At 33.1% G+C, this 24,042-nt stretch overlaps 2 protein-coding genes across 2 annotated transcripts in view; one reads left to right on the forward strand and one right to left on the reverse strand.

Moving 5' to 3' along the window:
- The window catches only part of LOC125055055 (homeobox protein PKNOX2-like), a 38,821-nt gene extending 24,494 nt beyond the window's left edge, over positions 1 to 14,327 (reverse strand). Inside the window, exon 1 of the mRNA XM_047657262.1 lies at positions 14,019 to 14,327. The gene's annotated coding sequence lies outside the window, so the exon portion shown is untranslated. The remainder of the gene's footprint in view (positions 1 to 14,018) is intronic.
- Positions 14,328 to 15,377: 1,050 nt separating this feature from the next.
- Positions 15,378 to 23,507, forward strand: LOC125055054 (importin subunit alpha-1-like). Its single transcript, XM_047657260.1, has 11 exons — positions 15,378 to 15,587; positions 16,050 to 16,197; positions 16,591 to 16,738; positions 17,126 to 17,207; positions 17,983 to 18,200; positions 18,510 to 18,601; positions 20,841 to 21,019; positions 21,432 to 21,625; positions 21,980 to 22,151; positions 22,517 to 22,618; positions 23,067 to 23,507. Exons 1-11 carry the CDS (start codon positions 15,525 to 15,527, stop codon positions 23,193 to 23,195), a joined length of 1,527 nt encoding a protein of 508 aa, XP_047513216.1. The 5' UTR covers positions 15,378 to 15,524; the 3' UTR covers positions 23,196 to 23,507.
- The last annotated feature ends 535 nt before the right edge of the window (positions 23,508 to 24,042 follow it).

Consider the following 24,042-nt stretch of genomic DNA (forward strand, 5'->3'; position numbering starts at 1 on the left):
TATTTTAATGACAATTAAATTCATTAAATTCCTAACATATCTTCCTTTTTCCCTCCCTCTAAGTCTCGGAAATCTAAAGTTTTAGATTTGTATAAATATTAACAAGAGTTAAAAATTAGTTTGCCAAAGAAGTTTCACTTCTGACATGTGTACTTTGTACGCACGCACTTTTTTAAATGTATTAGTGTTTAGTATTTATTTATCAAAGCTAATGGTAGGGGAGCCCAAGAGGGGATTTCGGGATTTACTAAAGCGCGGCAGATTAATATATAGGGGGATACCTTGTACCCGGTTAAGTACCTCCACAAAATATGAGGCCCATATATAAGGCCGCCCGTGAAGGAGACAGGATCAGATTAGTAAAAAAAAATTGACCATCAGAAATTCCCGAGCGCGTCAGATTAAGGTAGGGTGAGTTAATTACATCCTAAAAAGTGTATATTCCACTAATCTGACAATTTGAGAGTGACGGAAAAAAAGGGGAGGGCAACAAAGTTGTAAAAAAAAACCGTCATCTCGACATTCTCGAGCGTAGCTAATTTTTTTTTTATTTTGAAGGAAATAATTCAAGAATAATGAAAAATATATAATCTGACGATTTCCGCAAGCCGAAATAACAAAAAATCGTCGATAAAGTTAAATGCGTGCAGCTGCGTGATGCCTACATTTCCTTTAACCGATCGGAATCTACTAAACGGCGTTCTAAATATTTCCCTCAAAATTACATTTCCTGTGAATTTGAACCGATTCGGACCGATAGATTTTGTTAAAGTTTGAAAAATCTTAAAAAAATAAGTTTTTTTTTTAAGTGGTTTCTTTATTGATTAACTTCAAAAACTAATCCGCCTTTGAGCTTGAAAAACCACGTCGATCGCCACCAAGCTCGTCAAAAGCGGTTGATTAGTTCGATAGATATCGTGAACGAAAGAAACCCGAAAAAGTGTTTTTTCGGGATTACTCCGAAATTTGTGGTTCGATCAATTAAAATTGCAAAATTACTTATGATGATGATAAAACTGCGTCAACCGTGTGAAAATTGCTTGATCCATTCAAAAGTTATTACGGTTTGAAAATTCCAAAAATAGTGTTCTATGAAAATTCTATCAGACTTTCGAGCTGGGAGAGCTCAAATGCATAGACATGTTATTTCTTTGAACTCAGCGAGCTCAAAATATCAATTTTAAGCGCCCAGGAATGGAAGTAGCGGGAAGTTGCAGGAATCAATTTTTCGGTGAATCGTTTTTCTAAATTTTTTTTGTCAGATCAGGCGAATCCCTCTAGATAATCGTCAGATTATGAGACAGTACGTTTAGAACATAAAGATGAACCACATATATCTTAATCTGACGCGCTTGAGTATTTCAAAATTGCGATTTTTTTTTGCATATTATGAAAATGGCCGTGGGTTTGCGTCACATCGAAATCGTCAGATTAGTGAATGAGAGCTTTTTTTTGGTGCACTTAACACTCCCTTAGAAAATCTGACGCGCTCGATAAATTTTTTTTTTTTTTTCATTTTCAACCCTTAAATACAACCACCCGCATCATGCAAACGATCAGATTAACATACGTACATTATTAAAAATACGTAGGGCATAGATGCTATCAATATCTGACGCGCTCGAGGATGTCCATGCAACAGTTTTTTTTTACATATTTAACTATCTATAGCCGCTTCCCCCACCGATGAAAAGGAATTTATCATATAACATTTTTTTCTTCTTTTTATCTAAGCTTTGCATCCCAATAGGTCTCTACGACGCTCGAGTAAATCCCCATTTAGCATCGTGGGCTCCCCTACCATAACGTTCGCCTCACCGATACATTGGCACAAGAACAATAAAATACAATTTTTAACGTGACAAACACTTATAGGCAAACATAACATACACAACAAATATTAAACAAAACAATTAAAATTACAGAAATTAAACGAAAATCGATTTTAAAGTGTGAGGAGAAAAACTATGGATATCCAGACACAGCATGATCCAATGGCTTTTAATTCCAGTTATAAGTATCTATGGGGTAGCATAGTAAAATGATCCATATGTTTGTATATATGTATCATATTAACGCGAAACAAGGTGTGCGGGCATCTTAATTAAACATTGTTTTTATTTTAAAATTAAACTAATTCTGTTTTTGTTCATTCAATAAGTACCTAGTTAATGTTGCCAACATTTAAACTTGTTGGTAGATAAAATATAATATGTTTATTATGTTTTATTATATATAGGAAGTGTGTTGGCCTAGTGGCTTCAGCGTGCGACTCTCATACCTGAGGTTCGATCCCCGACTGTGCACCAATGGATTTTCTGTCTATGTGCGCATTTAACATCGAACGGTCATCGAACGGTGAAGGAAAACATCGTGAGGATACCGACATGTCTTAGACCCAAACAGTCGACGGCGTGTGTCAGGCACAGGAGGCTGATCACCTACTTGCCTAATTAAATTTAAAAATGATCCTGAAACAGATTCAGAAATCTGAGGCCAAGACCTAAAGAGGTTGTAGCGCGAAAATTTTTATTTATAAGAAACTATTAATTTCCAACACATATACAGTAGTTACAATATTCTTAACCTACAAAGTAATAATAATAATAAAAAATTGGTTAATAGAAAAAATTTAAAAAAATGGTCCCTTTAAATAAACTCATAAATCGATAAATACTTCAAAATGTATGATGTCGTGAGCATATAACAAAAATTAATTAAGTACTTATTTAATAAACAAAAATATTATTTGGGAATAAGGAATAGTTTATTTTTAAATTAAAAACTATGTTTCATTAGGCCCCGAGAACTTCGTTTCGCCTTAATTTTTTTGTACTTAGCTTACTTTTTTTACTATAGAACTTTTCATGAATAAATACCTAAGCACTAAATATTTTTCATTTGTCTCACCATTAAACCTTCCTCAGAATTCAAGTAATAAATAAATAATCTCGAAACGGTCCAGCCGTCTTCGAGATTTGCTCTCAGCAACACATTTTGCGATTCATTTTTGCTTCTATAGATATATTTTAACTTTATAGGTAACTAGCTGACCCGGCAAACGTTGTTTTGCCATGTTTATTATTTCTAGGAAACATTTTATCTACTATAATAAAAAATAGAGGTTGATCGTAGAGGGGTGAAAATTAAGGGTTGCATGTAATTTTTAATGCCACATAATAAAATAAAATTTAAATTTGGCGTGGACACCCCTTATCACTTAGGAGTTTGAAAGCTAGATAGTAGCCGATTGTCAGACTTACTGAATATGCATAAAAAAATTCATAAGAATCGATCGAGTCGTTTCGGAGGAGTATGGGAACGAACATTGTGACACGAGAATTTTATATATTAGAAGATGTTTTGTTGGTTCAGCATTACACAGAACATTAAAATTGACGTCCCTTATTCATTTCCCAAAATCAGCGAAATTTACGAAATTCCGTCTGTTCATTGAAAAACCTAGGTGTTCCTCTCATTCGAAGTCTTCGCGAATATCACAGAACAAACACTACTTATCCAGAGTTTCACATATTCGGTGTTCAATTTAAAAAAAAAAAAGTTAACTGCCTATCTGGTACCTAATCCGCATTGTTAGTGGATAAGTATTTTAAAATCAGAAATTACTAGTAAAAACCAAAATTAGGTATAATATTTTATAAAATTTATCTTCACGTATTTTATCATGTATTTTATATTAGATAGGTTGCATAAAAAAAACTAATACTGTAGAAAATGAATTATTTAACTCTCTATATTAAATGCGGTAGAGGATTTATCATGGATCTTGTTCATCAATGTAATCTGTTTTGGCTTTGTACATTGTCTAAGTGCTTTCTTTTATAATACATGTATATAGGATATTACTATTATATTATATTTTTATATCTGTTAGATTACTTATAAATACATAAATAATGATCATACATTTTTATACTACGATTTGGCAATAGGACAAATTAGTATATTGATGAAGTTTTTTTTTCTAATACCGAAAAGTCGCGGGAAAAAACCACAGAGCAGTAGTAAAATGTATGAATAACATATTTATATTTTGAATCTGTACAAGTCAGAAATCGACATTGGGGAACCCTTCTTTTATGATAATATTCGTTAAATAATAGAGAAGGCTTGTATTAAGAAACAAATTTTTGTTCCATCGCAAGACGCAGGGTTCGGACGAGGAGCGTAAAGGGTGATACAATAGTGTCATGACATTTTATCGATAAAATATTGTTGTTAAAGATCTGTTCTTAGAACGCGTCGAAAGAAGTGTTTAAAAAAGTTGTTTTTTAAACTATCTAGAACAAGTGACGCAGTGTTAAGCCTAGTGGCTTCAGCGTGCGACTCTCATCCCTGAGGTCGTAGCTTCAATCCCCGGCTGTGCACCAACTTTCTGTCTATGTGCGCATTTAACATTCGCTCAAACGGTGAAGGAAAACATCGTGAGGAAACCGGCTTGCCTTAGACCCAAACAGTAGACGGCGTGTCAGGCATGGAAATCTGATCATATACTTGCCTATTAGATTGACAAATAAACATGAAACAGATACAGAAATCTGAGGCCCAGACCTAAAAAGGTTGTAGCGCCTCTGATTTTTTTTATCTAGAACTCAAGAAGCATCTCTTTATGTTGTCGTTACTTTACGCCATCTGGAAACATTAGTTTGTACATATGAGCATTCTTTTTTAATGGGTTGCTGTTGGCCTTAAGGGCCTTCACAGCTCAGCTCGGGCTATTTTGTCAAGCGTAGCTCGGCCGGAATAGACGTTTTCCCGAGACAAACGCAAGGGCGTCTCGTGCGAGACTCGGCGGCTTTTGTCATAAGCTATCGTGATTGGATCTGTTAAGACATGTCCCGACATAGTAGGTCCCGACCTACTTCGGGTCTTTTTGTCGTAAAGGGGTCATATCAGCAATCGTACTCAGACTTATATAAAACTCAAAATAATGTCGTAACGGACTGGTCTTAGCTGAATCTTCCTGAGCCATCCTTAACTCCAATTTACACATTTAAGAATCATGAAGATATTTGGACAAAAGCTGGAGGAGGCTTTTACCCGTGAAGAGGTTCCGCTCAATAGTACTGAAGGAAGTTAGGATACCGAGTTCCGAGAAAAAATAGTATATAACAAATCTAAACAGTATATTCTACATAAGTAATTATTGGAAATATATTATCATTATTTATTTATAATGAAACTGCATCATGACAAGTATTTCATCACAAATTACATTACCATATTATTGATGACTTAAATAACCAATTGTAATTACGCTGTGATGGAAAGTGACAGATGAGTATTTTAGTTAAACATTAGTTAAGTTACATAAATCGATTTTAGTTTATAATTAAAACCACAAATGTTAGCAATCATCACCTGTAGCCAATAAATTGTGTGTACGTCAGTTTAGTAATAAATGAGCTCTTTAGTCTTACATACAATTATAAATTATTGTAATATAACATTGAGATTGTCCAATAGGTCGAGTACACATGTATTCCTTATAGGTGACAGATGTGTCACTTAGTTTTAAGAACCCATACATAAGTTACAATTTTTGTTAGTCCAGCGTCTTACTAATTTTATGTTATAAGCCCTTTTTTTAAATGACCAAAGCCAGTTAAGACAGCTTCAAACAAAGTGTTTCACTTATTTGAACATCCCTGCAACAACCACTATCGAACTTTAGTACCGTTTACAGTAATTTTTTTTTTATGAATAAGGTTTTTATAAAATATTGTTAATTTATCCACAAAAGCAAAAAATAATAATATCGATACATTTTATCGATAGCGGCACATAACTACAAGGGTAGCACCGACATTTCCATGTAGGTCGCATAAAAATAACATTTTCGCGCGCGCCCCCGATAGCACATCTGCTCAAATATTGACTTGTATCGTCTTACACAGAACTCATAGACAGCTTATATTTTCTTTTTAATCTGTTATAATTGCGATCACCTTGAGTTTGTATTTAATTATTTCGTTCTATAATTACAACTTGTCTTTGGCATTTAAATATATTTGTCATTAAATCATAGATAATTAAATACACTATTATAGATATACACGATTATACTAATATCCTAATAGTACGAGATCTGGCTGCAAGATTAGTGTGCTCATCGGTTATTTTTTATGTTTATATTTATAATTAGGAGAATGTATATCTACCAAGTTGCCTATCAAAATTTGGCCGCTAGTATTTTTAATTAAATTATTTTGAATTGATTTATGGGAAATCATTTCGTTGTTTAGGCAACTTGGTAGATATACATTCTCCTAATTAAAAATATACATAAAAAATTGGTTTCTAGCAGATAACCGATGAGCGCACTAATCCTGCAACGTGCGACTCTCATCCCTGAGCTCGTAGGTTCGATCCCTGGCTGTACACTAATAGACTTTCTGTCTATGTGCGCATGTAAAACTACGAACGGTGAAGGAAAACATCGTGATAAAACCGACTTGCCTTAGACCCAAAAAGTCGACGGCGTGTGTCACAGGAGGCTGATCACCTACTTGCCTTGATTGACAAATGATTACGAACAGATACAGAAATCTGACGCCGTAGTAGTTGTAACACCGATTTATTTTCATTTTAAATTTCTAATTAATCCGTTAAAATTCCAACAATTCTATTAATAATACTTTAGAGGTTAAGAATTTTTAGAAGTTCGAAAGAGACGAAAACTATTTGAGATCTGGGTTTAAATTAAATAGAGCGTTTTGTTAATTAGAACTTTTGTCTTGATTGTCTGATGCTTTTAAATTCAGGCCTGATTACCCAAGTTTAATGAAATTCAGTACCCGAGTAAACATTTTGTTATCCTTTAATAAGAACGAAAAAAAATTGCTACAAAATACAATTAGACACACAATAAATAGGACAATATTAAACCCAACTAATTAAACAATATACATTCACCATAGATTACAAACATCCATAGACTAACAATGGCCAGAATTAAAACGCACACACCCACAGAATACAAAGGAAACTGCCTACCGGAAATGCTGAAATGTGAATTCAAATTTGAAATTGGTAGGGGCTGAACATTGCTTTAGATAAGTTTGGCCATTTCACTCCCGCCTCTATCGGTGAAATATATATCATAGCTATATCACTTTGCTAAATATACTAAAGATATAATATTTAAGTTCTTAAAATAATTAGATATATAGGCTATTGTAAGAAATGTAATATATTATATTTAAAACCAAGTATGAATAAAAACAATGCGCAGAGGCGATGAGAACTTGGAGAAACTCATCGTAATTTGTAATACAGAAGGCAAAAGATCACATGGCCGTTCACCAACCAGATGGACCGATCAAGTGAAAGACTCATCGTCCTCAAAACTATACACTGTCATAAAAGGGGACACTACACTGTCACTGGAGAGAACCGGTGAATATAGATTGTCTGCTACAGATGTTTCTTTGTTGACGCTCAGATATGAGCTACCGACTGAAGAGAGAGATGTATCAAAGTATTGTAAGGATGGGCGTTGGAGAGACATAAAAGATGTATCTGGTTCACTGGTTGGCTTTATAATCTCTTAAGTATAAAACGGTTACATCTTATATACTAAGCAGGATTAACATATATGATACTATATATGTATCCCTACACTACAGTATGTCGACATCCTTGAATGAGAGAGTAAAACCTTTTTTGACACAAAGTTTTAAATGTTTATTTTTTCAATGTTAGTCATGATGCTCTTGTATTAAGGAAAACCACAAATGGATTAATCAGGCCTCATAAAGAAGATTGGAGTATGCCAAAAGGCTATAGAGCGTTCTAGTCTTGGTGGAAATTTAAAAATTAATAAAAATAAATCACTGGCGCTACCTTTTTATGTCTGGGCCTGGCTCTGTTTCTTTGTCATGTTAATTTGTCAATCTAATAGGCAATGATCAACCTCCTGTGCCGTCACGCCTTCGACTATTTGGGTCTAATAAGGCAAGTCGGTTTCATCACGATGTTAGTACACAGCTGGAAATCGAAATTACGACCTTAGGGATGAGAGCCAACTAGGCCACTGAAGCCACAAGGCCAACACTGCTCTGCTTTGCGGTCAAAGATTAAAGACAAAGTTAAAAACAGTATAATAACGAAGCTTTACAAAAATAACACACTCAAAAAAGTTGAAGTGGAAATGTCACATTACCCGCGATGACAGATGGGTCAAAAGCCAACTTGGACTGACCCAGTGGGAAGAAAAGGGAGAAGACGCCCACCAGAAACCTGGGAAAATTAAATAAAAGAGATAGCGGGGCAAGATTGGCAGATAGTAGCCAAGATGAGAGACAAATGGAAGAATTTGCAGATCTTCACTCCGTCGGAGGTCATGTACAAATATTAAATATAATAACATAAACTTAATATAATCCTTATAGCACTCGAATATAGGCTATTTTTATTTTATTTATTTCCAATATAATCGTGATAGGTTTTGCATTTGCTGTCTATACAACACCAAACGTTATCAGGACTTACCAGACATCAGGAGTCAAAATCTGATCTTATCAGGGAATTGGGATTTCAGTTTCTAATTAATTACTACAAAATCCTTTAAATACTGTCTATTTAAAGTATTTCTTATTCTGTCTGGCTTAGTGGCGAGAGACAGAGTGGCGGAGAGTTTCATGCCAGTTCATCTTGCCCGTTCTACGCCCTTCACTTGCAAACTGGTAGTAAATGTAAATTTAGAATCAATTTAACATATTTTCTGTTGACGTTCATAAGTGTACTTGGTTACCTATATGAATAAAGTCAGTTTGAGTATTTAAGCGGATCCTATATTAGTTATTACCACAATCATAAATTGTAATTTACCATTCTCCTTTCCGATAATGTCCAATCTTATGTTAAGTATCACTTAGATTTACGAACTCTTGAATAAGTCAAGTTAGTTTTTTGCTAATCCGGCGTCACAACCCACTACCCCTAATATTATCTTACTTATAGTTAAGCTCATGTTTTAAACAATTAAAGCCAGTTGTTACCCAGCCTCAAACAAAGTGTTTCATTTAATATAATATAGATATATATAGTACATATCCATACAACAACCGCCACCGAACTTAAGTCACTTAAAAACTTATATTTTGACCTCCTCGCTAAGTAACTTTACTCCATACAAATTGTTTTGTGTCTTTTAAATTGTTACTAATATTATTATCTGCTGTAGTGATTTGTAGAGTAAGAGGATTGCATACTAAGTATGCCCAATAACATTTGAAACAGGTCCTAAATTTTTGTATGATAAAAACATACAACCCCAATTGTATTTCACAATAACACATGGCAACATTGCGGTATTATCTCCAAATAAATACTGTGAACAAGCAATAACTTGCGGTAGAACGTTATTAAAATCTGTCCATAACTCCCGTTGCCAATTATACCGCTGGCCGGGGCGTCACTTGGCCATAATGGCGGCCTTTCCCGCCTTTTTCGCTGTCAAAGCGGTTTTTTCGCGCGCGAGCTGTGTAAAATTTCGAGACTTGCACTCGTGACAAAATGTCGGGGGTTTAATATAAAATTTTCTTTCAAATTTTTCGGTATTCTCTTGATATTACTTACAGTCGGCGCTTCATCTTGCTTAAACAAAAACTTTTCGACTTAAAAGATTCTGAATAGTTTTATGTTTTTGCATTTTATAATTCATCTTCAATCAAATATTTTTTTATTTTATGGTCTGTTTATTTTTTCATTTTGTATATATGTCGTGCACGTGATGTACATGTTTTTTCTGTGTTGTTTTAATGTTATAATTCTCTTACACTATAAGTACCTGTTACATATCGTTGTACATTATAAATAAATAGATCTCTCTCAAGGTTAATTTTTTTTTTCTATTTAAGACGATTTAACAATAAATTTATTGAATTAAATTATTCATCATTAATATTCCAGTTTTATTCAATGACCAAGTTAAAGAATTTTTGAAAATTCTAAAAATATAGCATGAACGAATGTCTATCAAAGTCAAAGCACGAATCTCCTTTATAAAAAGAAAGTAAGCTCATGCCTATAGAACTGCTGCCGTTGGCAAGAGCCGCCCTTCAGTCCTTGGTTAAACAATAATAATTATTTTAGGTAAATAGAATGTACTACCGAATGTAGTTTTATTAAAAAAAAGTGACCCTTTAGACCCAGATCTTAAAGGGTTATCAAGATCTGGGTCTCAAATTTCTGAATCTGTTTCATGATAGCCTCCTGTGCCTGACACACGCCGTCGACTGTTTGAGTCTAAGGCAAGCCGGTTACTTACGATTTTTACCTTATGAATGTTAAATGCTGGGTTCATGAAAGCCAACTCAAAATGGCGTTTTTGTTATGAAAATAATAATGTAGAGGTAATGAAAATCGATGTAATTATAACAATAGCTGATAGAACAAAGTATTATAAATAAAAAAGTCTATTTCAAAGTCAACAGCCGAAAATCTAGCCTTTAAGCCCCATCCACACGCTTGACAAACAATGGCAAACAGCCAACAGCAAACAGCAAACATGGACGTGTGGATGGGTGTTTGTCGTTGTTTGCCTGTTTGTGTTTGTGTTGGGCAGTGTTCGGCATCGGTGTCGGTTTTAGTTGCCAGATCAAAGGATGTTTGGCAAACAGTTTGCTACGTATCCACACGTTTGGCCAGCGATCAGTATGCGCGCGAGCTTGCGGGAGGCGGACGTATTTACTTGCTACACTTTTTCAATTAAAGCCCAAATAATAAAGTCTAAAGCAGTACCTTGTACGATTTCTATGTATTTTAATCATCCACCATCGTCTTTGCTTTCTTCTTTTTTTCCTTTTTTCTTTCTCTTGCTTTAATTTATAATAAAAATATGTCAACCCGAAAGTAATAGCTGCCACAAGCTCGTCGTCCGCCATGTTTGCCGATTCGGAATGTTATGAACGTTCGCCAAGCATGTGGATGGCTGTTTGTGTTGGGTGATTGTGGGTGGTGTTTGGGACTTCGTTTGCTGTTTGCGGTGTTTGTGACAAACAGCCAGCGTGTGGATGCCCCATTAGACTAACCTAATACAATTGACATAGGATTTTAGTTCATTGCCCCCAGCACATTACGAGTTTAGACATTTCTCTAAAATATTCGCAAACTTTTAATTGAATTAGATATGTTGTTTATAAAACCTATTTTATCCACATTCATTTTGTATAAACTGTTTAATCTATATATTCTGCGATGGTTACATTTTACAAAGCAAATATATATTTTTTGACGTTTTCATTACTATTCGCCTATATATAGTATAAGAACCTATTCTAAACTTACTTTAAAAAAGACGCTTACCCGTTTATTTTATATCTGATATTTTTTGGTGATAAGTAATTGAGTATCTATACATTTATAGGCTTACAAAGACGTGTGCAAGATTAAGTTAGTGTGTTTGTCCACAAATACCTCGGTAATTATTATATCGAATAGTTTTTGATTTAAGTTAATTGTAGCGAAGTTTCATAATCATAGTTTGAGATTTCATCCATTCAGTCCTGGATACCCACAGGTATATATACTATACAGGTCTTTGGAGTCGATTAAATTTTTCAAAAAAGAAAAAAAATATTTGACAATATTTTTACTAAATATTATTAATAGTACGTAGGTTAAGAATATTATAAATATTGTATATTTGTGAATTTTTCTAACGTTTATCTAATCTCGAATTCAGAACTTTCGGGTTCGACGTACCGAGCGTTAATCAAGATAGCTACGTATATGATAAAAATATTTAAGTGATTGTGTCTACAAAAAATCAGATTAAAAATATCGTAAAAAATTGTCATTAGTTTTTTAAAATAGTTCGAATATCAGTACTATACTTGAATGTTCGCGATAGCAAGAAAATTACAATTCAATAATGAGGTCCGAAATTTACCAGAAACAATTTTACATACAAAATATAATCTCAATAAAAAGAAAATATAACAATATCAATTGTTTGTGCGTCCGATTCACGACTGTACACCAGTTTCTATGAGGGCTTTAATGGCTAATGCTACAATGGCGAGGGAAAAAAATCGTGACAACCCGAGACCGACGCGACGGCGTGTGACATCACTGTCAGACTAATTACATAGTTGCCTATACTAAAAATTATAAACAACACAGAGTTCTGAGGCCAATTCCAAAGGCCATTGGTGGAAAGATTACAAAAAAATCTTTATTTTAGTATGGTATAAAAATGATTTATTAAACATTAAAATAATATAATTGAATATATCTTTAAACTACCCTTAATATATTTAGTATTGTACCTAAAACAATGGACTTTTATGACTCTGGAAGATAGTACTGGAATTTCTTTAAACCTGAATAGAAATTAATTTATAAAAATACTGGAGCTAGGCTCAATTGAACCAACACTTTCTTTGTCCAGTTGTAATAGGGGTGTAATTACTAGAAAAGTACTTATTCATTGTCTATAAAAATTAGAATATTTTGGTATAGCACCCATCAATATCTATACTAATATTATAAAGAGGAAAGATTTGTATGTAAGTATGTAAGTAAAATTGAGATTTCATGTACAAATTTAATCTTACTATCAAATATATGCTATTAACTGCTAGTAACATACTCGTACTTACTATATTGTAGAGCATGAATCAAACTTAAATCTAGTTTCAGGAGCTGTGTAACCACACTTTTCAGCATGAAGTTATTATATTTGGAAAGCGCTCAAGATAGATTATGACTTGAGATACAAATTAGAATATAGACCACAGTTATAACCATGAAAAGGGCTATTTATTTGTCAATTGCAAGCATAGGGCATTTGTTCAATTGTGTATTACATGTAAAAAGACTGTCTATTAATAATAATATACCATACCAACAAAAAAAATAAACACCCAAATATATTGGTACTAAAGGGAAGTCATGGCATTGTTTCAAGTCAGCTACTTTCCCCGTTAAGAAATATAATTAATAAAATTGATGTGGATACAAGGCCCACTTGGATTACTATAAGGTATTATATATGATATATTAGTTCATTAAAGACAAATAAACCTGAATAAAATCTGGTGAAACATAATTATATCATAAATATTTAATTTAAAAACCATAAAGCTATTACTATAGTGATAACTGAACTTTACCTAAAACAAATACCTATAGGCTTTAACTGCAGAAATACATTTTCATATATTTTTTACTGTCTGAAATCTGTAAATAATAAACAAAAAAATCGCATACAATACATTTTGAAATAAAGCCTCGACTTGCCAAATATATTTTCCGAAAAAAAACAAACACTGTTACCTTTCAAACACATACAAATTGTAAACTTAATGTTATGTTTTTATTTTTCGAATGTTTGTTTTATCACCACGATTTAATTTCGAAACCAGTTTTTACTTTAATTTTGCAGCTGCTGTAGTTTCCATTTGTTTTTATTATATTTAATATTCCCAGCACAAAATTCTAAAAATCTATTTAATCGATTAATATAAAAATTGCATGATACAACATCATATAAATAATAGTTGTCGTAAGTAGATACGAAAAAAATTATACATAAACCATATTTTATAACGCACTTTCTTATTCGATAAAAAGTTATAAAAAGAAAGCACATTAAACCACGTGGTGTGCCAAGGTCGAATTTATGTTTTCAACTTGTCAAGAGCGGCGTGTGATAAATTAATTCCACGGGCTGTTATCACTCCTACCCGTTTCATACTTACGTTCTTATCACTTAGTATATAGGGTTGAAATCTCTTTGTAAATTATACACGCATAGTCGCCAACCCAGGCTATATATCTTAAGCAGTACTGCCCGTGACAGTTCGTAAACAAACTGGAGCTACCGCAACAAAGAATACACATTCTTATCAAACTATTCCAGTACTCATTCATAATACTCAATAATAAAATATTTAAAGGCAAACTTGTTATTCAGATCGAATAATTAATAAATTCGGAAACAAATAAAGTAAATAATAACTTAACTAATAAATTAGTTATGTACTCACCAGAAAAAAAACAGGATCAAGAAAATAATAGCAGAGTCATCTGTACATCTTGCACATATCGATCACGTCTTGCATCTCAATAACACTAAGTAAAAAAAGAAGGTTAGCACTGAAAATTAACGATACGTTATCTTTGAATGCGTTCTATTACAACGTTTAAAGATATTACTGTTTAGTAAACAACAGCAATCATTTCAAATAAAATAATCAAATCACAAAATGATTCACTATCAAAATAAAAAATAGTCTGGTAGACGCTGCGTCGACCACCGCGCCACTGTCTGTCTGCCGTGCTGTCAATATTCGTCAAAACGAAAATGGCGACACCCTCGACAGAATACGATCATCGCTAGCCTGTTCAATTTTCTCTCTCTAGTAATCGCGATATTGTAGAAAGAGATGCATAATAGACGTGTTGTTTTCAACTCGACCGGACTGATTTGTGATGTCACGCCCAGCGGCGTAACGTTTTGCGTAATTACATGTTCATGATAGCTTGTAAACTTGTTTTAATAACGTTAATTTACAGTCGTTTTGTATTATGAGGTTAGGTGATGAATGTGTTTGTAATAGTGTAGGTTAATTACAGCATTTCTAAATGCTATCTAAAGGTAAAAGTTCTCGCGCATGCTAAGCCCGTCCCACCACTCAATATCTGTCGTAAAAGCGCCTCCTACTTCTTTTTATTTTATTCAGCATTTTCTTTTTTCAAATCTACGTCTCCGCTGCATTAATTTGGAACTTCTCTGCAGTCGCAATGCAGTTTGATTAATAATGAAGTTTGATTTAAAATTACTTAATACCACTATTATATTTGCTGCATGCAATATTAATTTTGTATTACCAATTTTTTTCTAAACACAGGATTACTTAGTATCCAAAATAATAATTAATAATAATATATAGGTAAACTATTTTACCACACCTTATTCTACAAAAACATTTCAACAAAGTCTTAAATTAAAATATGTTAAAGTATGAAAATTAAATATCATTAATATAATATAATTGTTCCCATGCGTACATTTTGTGGATGCAAAATATACTAGTTATAATAGTGATTATAATCGTCGTAAAATGTGTTACTAATAAATGAGGTTTTTCTAAATATTCTAATCATAAAATCGATGTTAAATGGAATTAATCCAATTTTGTTTTTGTGGGATAATCTAATGGAATCATAAATACAAATTTTATGGCAACTATTTACAAGTGTCACTGTCAATAGAGTCAGATACTTCTTTTGTAAAGTCTTTCTGGTCTGTGCTCTATACTCTGTACTCTATGCACAAAATACTGTTTATGATTGGCTTTCGAATAACTATTAATCTTTCAAATATGAATTTTTAAATTTACTACAGTTGATTACCGCTACTAGGCAGTAGGCACACACGGAAAAAAACACTTGCTCAGTTTTAACTTTTAGCTACTGTCCTTGGGGATTTAATTATTTTTTTAAATCTACTGGTACTTACGATCTTATTAATTTAATTTCGAAAATATAAAATGTCGGATAAAACTCACACCTCTAGGCTAGCTGCTTACAAGAATACTGGGCACGGAGCTAATGTAAGTTGAGAATCCATCTTTTCTCTTAACATCTATTGTCCTTATTTTTTTAAGATCTAGTATTCTATTTGAAGAAATTCATAATAACACATATTGCTTCGTAAGACTACTACTAGTTATATTCTAACTTTATCATATACGTATTGAGATTACATTCTTCAAAGATAAATTATGGAAAAATGAAAACAAAGTGTTAATTATCTATCTCCTTTATAAAAGAGGTTTAATTAATAAGGCTGGGTACAAATTATTATTTTTCATTAGAATTTTCTCGATAAGTTTATTGTAGGGTACCAAAAGTCATCCATCACTACCCTTTTTAAACAATTAATTAAAAAATTAATAACGATTGTTACTATATCTTAATAGTAGTTGGCATACAGTAGTTTAATTAAATAAGACAACACTTTCCTTTTTTGAAAATTAAACATTTATCCAAATATCATTACTTTCTTTCATAAGGACCTACGTCGAAAACGTGTTGAATTGAGTGTCACTCTTCGCAAGCAAGCTCGAGATGAACAGCTACTCAAGAGAAGGGCAATGTCCCCTGAAGCTGATGAAGTACTGGAAACTGAACATATCATGACACCTCACGAAATTGTAAAAGGTTTGTTAGTTAACTATTAAGAGTTTTGGAGGATTCGTTCACGATTGATACCTACATAAATTAATATTTAGGAGTCTAAATAGCTGACATAAAACCAGCTCAGTCTATTGCTTTGTTATAGTTTGTTGAACTTTTATTGCATTGTAATTAAATAGATCATTATTTTTGTAATAAGTATAAAGAGTAGGTAGAGTAAGGTAAAGTCCTGTTAGGAAAGTCCCTAATTATATTAGGAAAGTCGCCAATAAAAGGAAGTATGGACAGCTGTCCACTATAATTGTGGCTTATAGATATTGTAGTAATCTTATATTTCATATTTTTTTATTACAAATTTTAATCTTAAGTATTAAACATAACTTAATCCCACTAATTTGCTGGTTATCTTTGTAACAGGTTTAAGATCCTCAGACCTGTCCATCGTAACAGCATCAGCAAGGGCTGCTCGAAGGAAGCTTTCAAAAGAACAGAATCCACCAATTAGCATCATGCTGGATGTTGGTGTACTGAAACCTTTGGTTGATGCTTTAGACAGGGATGACTGGTGAGATTAATTTCTAATTATTTGTTTCATATTAAATTCAAGTATCATACTTCTTACAATAAATATGTCTGCCATATGCCCCTAGTAACAAGGTTTTTATGACAAATAAAACAGGTTTGTTGTTGGTAGGAAATGTTTAAAGATTTGCAAAAAAAAACTAATAATTGTTTTTATTAGTTTGTAGTTTGTTAATTTACTAAGTAATAATTGTATTTCAACTAAATCTAAACTAATTTACCAGAGTATCACTGTTTTAATTAGTATTTTGTTACCCTCAAATTGTGTTTATGCTGTGATGATAAAAACAAGTTATTTTTGTAAATTAGGGTATAGTGTAAAAATCCATAGCTCTGACTCCACAGAACTGATGTTTTCATATGTTTTCAGTAATGACTTGCAATTTGAAGCAGCGTGGGCAATCACCAACATCGCATCTGGCACACATGAGCACACAATGGCAGTTGTAGATGTTAGTTTATCTCTTTTGTGTATCTGTAAATTAAGAACCATCTTTCAACACACATTGAAGTCAGGTGTCTAGGCATAGGCTGATCACCTGCATATAGTCAAACGATAGAGATGCTATTATACTACACTTTAGGATCTGAGCGGACAAATCCAATTATGGGATTTGAGTTTGTTATATCTTGTTATTCAATATGAAAAAATTCAAAGTATTTAATTAATGTGGAACATGCTTTTGAGTTGTCATAACTGCCACGCCGGTACTCTTAAAGCCTGTTGCAGACCGAAAACTAAGCTATGCCAAGGCTAAACTAAGCTATGCCAAGCAAGCTAGGCTAAGCTAAGCTAGAAATAAATAGCGTGCACACCAACAGCTAAGCCAAAGCTCAGTCAGTGTGGCGAAGAATGTGCAAAGGGTGTGCGGGGTAGCGGGAGGGGCTTAGCTTAGCTCGTGCAGCTGCGCATCGGCATACACAACTAACTTAGCTTCGCATATTTTAGTTAGCTCACATAGCTTAGTTCGCATAGTTTGCGATCTGCAGATAAGTATGGAAAACAGCGTCAGTTATGCGAGATAAGCTAAACTAACTTAGCTTAGCTCTTGGTCTGCAACCCGTATTACAAACAGACTGCAAAGTCTACACCTATCAAGGATGATGTGGTTTTTCTTCTTTAATCACCAACTATCTTAGTGTAAATTTAATAGAACTTTACTCTTCACATCTTCCAAGTTTCAGCATTCCGCCTCTAATAAAAAATATTCTTGATATATTTTATAGAGTGGTGCAATTCCGCAACTGATAACCCTCTTAGCCCAAGGAGGGGCAGTAGGAGAACAATGTGCCTGGGCCTTGGGAAACATAGCTGGCGATGGTGCACAGACAAGAGACATTGTACTGGCCCACGGGGCTTTACCAGCCCTGTTGCCCCACTTGCAAATAAACAGTCCCACATCGCAATTAAGAACAGCAGCTTGGACTTTTAGCAACTTGTGCAGGTGAGTGAATTCATACTGTGAGCAGATATGAGATAACTCTATGCTGGGTATTCTACTACTACATATATTTTTTATGTACTAGCAAATATGGTAAAAAACTACATAATGAGTAAAGGAGCAAGTCTAAAATTTGAAGTATATTAATAAAGTCGCTCCAGCTGATAATTAAATCAAAAACCTAAAAATGTATCACATATCATTTCGATTTAAATTGATAATGTATATCAATTTATATCATCTACTTGCCTGAAAATATAAAATACATACTTATTAATCTTTAATGTATGATACAATTTATACATTTTACAGGAATAAGAACCCAATAGTAAACTTTGAAGTGGTTTCCCCAGCATTGCCATACATTACTGAATTGTTAGATATAGCTGACCAAGAAGTGCTGGGTATGTTCTGTAATTTATTTGTTATTTATAATAAAAAAATACACTATATTACTTATTGTTGCATCCTTGAAGGACAGCAAATTTATAAAGAAAATAACATTTTAAATCAATATAAAAATATACAGTATACTATTAATGTATCTCAATGTTGTTACACATTTATATAATTTTATAATATTGTCATAGTCGTAGAACAGTAACGGATCTGACAAATAGTAAACTTTACAGGCCAGCCATTTCAAAATAATATAATCATGTTAGTTGTTGTCATAACTATTTAATTCATATTCTGTTATTATGAAAATTGGCATACAAGCAAACAAAAGGGTTTGTTTTAGAAACAAAATAAAAATATTAACATTAAATTACACAGTTTTCTAAAAAAACACATGTGTCTATCAAATCCGTCACTTTACCGACTGATTACTTTGAAATTTAAAACACATGGATTCTTGAAGTTATACTTCTTTAGGCGCGTTATGAAAAATTGATAAGAGTGAAATTTTACGATGCGCGCGCACCGTTACACAAAATTAACAGAATGAAATTGCTGCCCAATCAATTGCTGCATGCAATCAAAAACTATTTTTAAAAATTCCAAAGAAGTATAATTTTTTACGCGCGTACATAAGTACACGCACCCTTTTTTTTAATGTAGTTGTAATATATTGACTTAAATATAAGTAGTATCCAAATATGATAAAAAGTTGATATTGGATTTTTTTCAAATTTGACATTGTCCTACTGGTCCAAGATCCCAGGGCCGCCAGACGTCACGTATTTTCTGACGGATGAAATGTGGACGATTGGGTAGTGTTAGTATGTACTATGATCGTATGCCTACCTGCTAGCTTGGTCAAACGGCCAATTTCCAGGTATCAGGTAATCAAGGTACACAAAAACATTACTTACTTCACGTAAATTCTCATGGCTGATTTTTATATATGTTTTCGAGTGTATAGTTAAAAATAAATTGTCAATACTCCCAGACACTTTCCGTCGGCCATATTGCTTAACAGACGCTTTAAGGGTCTCAAAATAATTAGTCAACTTCACGTAAATTCTGACGCTCCATTTTTATATATGTTCATCCCACAACTATTTTAAAAGCTTTGACAAGAAGACAGACCGATCCAAGGGGCCAATCATCCCCTAAACTAAATTTTTATATTTCTATGAGTGGGAGCGCGAGAGCATTATCTACGCGCATGAGACTGAGTGAGACCGACTGCGCTGTTAAAGCCATGAAAATTACTTGAAAAATTATTATTATTCAAAAAGGGCAAGCAAAAGCCGTTTAATATTTTGAAGAAAAATGAAGAGTACCAACAAGCATTTCACCGTTTTGGTACGTTGGATTTTGTTGGTGATGTAGATGAAGAAGAACGTGTATTCAACATAATACAAAAATTTATCTGTGATGTTTACAACGTTCCTGGAATAATTGATGTAGATGCTGCCAGACTACAGTTGTTTATCATTTACATACATGGTATCTGATATAAATGAAGAATTCAATCGAAAGAATTTAAGAAACTTCGATGCCAGTAACTTACCACCTTGTAAAAGTGAGCTTTGGCAACAGTTTCGACGGGCTAGCTTTGGAACAATGCAAGTATGAAGATGATAAATATTTTCAACCCCGAAAACAATGGCTTGTCAACAAAAGTTCTAAAAATTATAAAATATCTGTTCAAGTAATTTTCATGGCTTTAACAGCGCAGTCGGTCTCACTCAGTCTCATGCGCGTAGATAATGCTCTCCCACTCATAGAGATATTAAAATTTAGTTTAGGGGATGATTGGCCCCTTGGATCGGTCTGTCTTCTTGTCAAAGCTTTTAAAATAGTTGTCGGATGGACATATATAAAAATGGAGCGTCAGAATTTACGTGAAGTTGACTAATTATTTTGAGACCCTTAAAGCGTCTGTTAAGCAATATGGCCGACGGAAAGTGTCTGGGAGTATTGACAATTTATTTTTAACTATACACTCGAAAACATATATAAAAATCAGCCATGAGAATTTACGTGAAGTAAGTAATGTTTTTGTGTACCTTGATTACCTGATACCTGGAAATTGGCCGTTTGACCAAGCTAGCAGGTAGGCATACGATCATAGTACATACTAAAACTACCCAATCGTCCACATTTCATCCGTCAGAAAATACGTGACGTCTGGCGGCCCTGGGATCTTGCTCTATACGATCATGACGATATTTTAATAATTTTTGGTTTCAGCGGATACTTGCTGGGCCCTATCCTACCTAACTGATGGTCCCAATGAACGTATTGAGGAGGTTCAAACCACCCCTCATTTACTCTCCCGTCTGATTAAGCTCTTGCAGCACAAGTCTCCGTCTGTTAAGACTCCGGCATTACGGGCTGTGGGCAATATGCTCACTGGATCTGATGAACAGGTAATTTATTCATAGGGTGTAAATTCTAAAAAATCTAGTATAAAGGTTTTCTTGAGTTTTAATAAATCCTATTTGATGATATTTTAGTGTTTATTGACCGAACTATGTATGGTATTATTGCATGCTAAATTCATTCATTTTCTGTTCAATGAGTCCACGTTTCGATGAGTCGTCGACATGAGGCGTTTCTCCAGGTTTTTAATATGTACTTACATTTTTTAACATTATGACCAATGACGTGGCTGTTCCTTTTCCAAACTATATATTTTTAAATTATTTTTTTTGTACAAAATAAATATTTTCGTAATCAATTCCTTAAACATAGTAAACTAGCCTAGCCTGACATTATTATGCTCAAAAGAACAACTCTGTGTAAACTGGTGATTACATTTTTTTCTTGTACCCGTTACAGACGGACAGATGTCTCCAAGCAAATTGCCTAGATTATCTAACCGAGTTGCTTCACTCTGGTGTAACACCATTAGTTAAAGAAGCCTCTTGGGCGGTGAGCAACGTCCTCGCTGGTACCAGCGAACAGATTCAACTAGCAATTGATAAAGGAATGCTGGTTCACCTGGTGCATGTTCTTGGTGTAAGCGATATTAGGTGAGTATATTTGAAAACAAATACACACTCACTTCATCCTGGCTCTGCGACACAAATTGTCTTTTGACCATAAAAACATGAAAGAAACTTCTAACGGGAACGTCCTATGCCTAAACATTCTTGACAGTGTATTATACTTGGGTGAAGACCTGATGTTAAAAGACCTATATTCCATTTACTAGTTGGAATTGCTATAGCTTGTGTAAAAAAGAGACACAAATCACTGATCTATATGACACTTACACATGTAACCATAAGAATATGTTCTTGCACTAACACCCTGTACCACAGTTCTATAATATAAAATAAACTCTCTGACACCCATGGGCCAATTTAATGTAAAAACCATTACAGATGTCAAAAAGAAGCCGCCTGGGCAATCACAAACCTATGTCTGGGTGGAACCCCGATGCAACTTGATGCCTTAGTATCTGCGGGCTTCATCGAGCCATATTGTGCTTTGCTAGAGTCGCAGGACCACAGAGCGATTATTGTTGTATTGGAAGGATTAACAAACCTTTTGCAGGTATATTCAAATAATTATAACACATTAAACAATATGTTTTAAGTGGGGATGGGATGATTTCCATTATCGTGTTGTGTGGTTATCGTAAAATTATCAAGACAAAAATACACAACGGAACGTATACAACGTAATTGTTTGAATAATTTGTTATTTTTATGAAAATCTATTAAAAGAAAATAGATTTCTGTAACTGCTTAAACTGTGATTTTGTGAGAAGTTAATTGTTAGTTCAAATAAACAATAGTTACTGTGATGTATTAGCAAATTTTGAGAGATTGATAGGATTAAAATATAAATAAGTTACATAGTAGCTAATTTGTAATATAGTATTTTTATTTGTAACTTTACACAAGTTTCTTTCCTAGGCTGCTGCTAAATTTGGTCAAGTGGAACCATTATGCCTTCAATTGGAAGAAATAGGAGCTTTGGACAAAATTGAGGCACTTCAAGAACATGAAAATGAACAGGTATAATTTTTTAAGTTTAATTGGGCCTATTCTGGCCACTATCTCATAGCTAAAACACAATTTGAATCAGATATGAGAACTTCATTAAAATCAGTTTGATTGTTTAAACTTCAATATCAATAAATTTCAATATATTGATAGTAGATATGCATAACAGAAGTTTAAAAAAATGGGTAACATTAAAACATTATGTTGTCAGTTGTTAGTTATATCTTCTGATAAGGGTGATATGCAATGACGCAGATATATTTCATATTATTAATATCATATTAAATATATGTTAAATCGTAACATTTATTTAATATAAAAAGCTGATCAACTCCAATGCCAAACAAAAATTCAATTCTCTGGGAAACAAACTTATGATCATGGTTTGTTTATTATTTAATCAAGTTGTAAATATTAATACAAATGAATATAATGTATAATATAAAGTGCTTCTTTTTAGATCTACAAGAAGTCGCTTCATATTTTGGACACATACTTCAGCGATGGCGAAGACCAAATTGCCCAGCCAGAACAAACTAATGAAGAATTCCAATTTGGCATCAGCCCAAATCCAAATATTAATTTTTAGTACTCCTAGAACTTTTGTAGATAAAACTATTTTTTTAAGTATAGGCTAATTTTTTGCACAAAAAATCAAATCATAAAAATGTATTAGAATATTTAAGCTTTAAGATTTTGAGAACTAAGTTGGCTTGTATTCCTAAATTAATCATTCCATACATATGTGATAGACCTTTTAAGAATCCACTTCATTATAATATTATTTCTACATATGCAAATAATATGGTCCTGTATTGTGAGTGAGATATTTTTAAGAAGTTCTTCATAAGTGCCTTAAGTACAGATGAGCTGGTCTCTTAATAAAAGTTATTTACATGAAGTATTTATTTTCCCTATGCAATATAATATTCCCTAATAATAAACCAGATTAAAAATTAAGTGAAGCAAATACAGATTTTTCTTAACAAAAGTGGGTAGTTAACATTTGTAAGGTTATTTTCCTCTGGTATTCAATACTACATTTGGTTTAGTTGGTGCATTCATCTTTAAAACTAGGTATGTAAACCGACTATGCTAGAAAGTTATGAAAGAGGATAAAATCTTATATTAATAGAAATCAATAAACCTGCACGCCTATTATGAACTAGGTGTAAGTAATTTAAAAAAAGTTACATTAATGGAAAATATATAATTATTTTGATGCAATTAGTTAATACTATATAATAAACTAATAATAAATACATGCTTAAAGATAGTTATGTACTTAATTGATATATACCTCAAACAAAATAAGTCATTACTACTACTTAGTATGTTGATTATTATTAAGTTTGTATATGGAATATTGATGTAGTAGTCCAGTCCAAGAACAGATTTGAATTAAACCAAACATAAGTTTGTGATGTGAGCTTATA

The sequence above is a fragment of the Pieris napi genome, chromosome 13 (genome assembly GCF_905475465.1).
Source record: "Pieris napi chromosome 13, ilPieNapi1.2, whole genome shotgun sequence".
Taxonomy (NCBI): Eukaryota; Metazoa; Arthropoda; class Insecta; order Lepidoptera; family Pieridae; genus Pieris; species Pieris napi.

What these genes read in the sequence shown, in the direction of transcription:
- LOC125055054 (XM_047657260.1), top strand. Translation starts at nt 15,525, where the DNA reads ATGTCGGATAAAACTCACACCTCTAGGCTAGCTGCTTACAAGAATACT. An exon ending in AGCTGACCAAGAAGTGCTGG is followed by an intron (nt 18,602 to 20,840) that starts GTATGTTCTGTA and finishes TTTTGGTTTCAG; the next exon opens with CGGATACTTGCTGGGCCCTA. An exon ending in GATTAACAAACCTTTTGCAG is followed by an intron (nt 22,152 to 22,516) that starts GTATATTCAAAT and finishes TTTCTTTCCTAG; the next exon opens with GCTGCTGCTAAATTTGGTCA.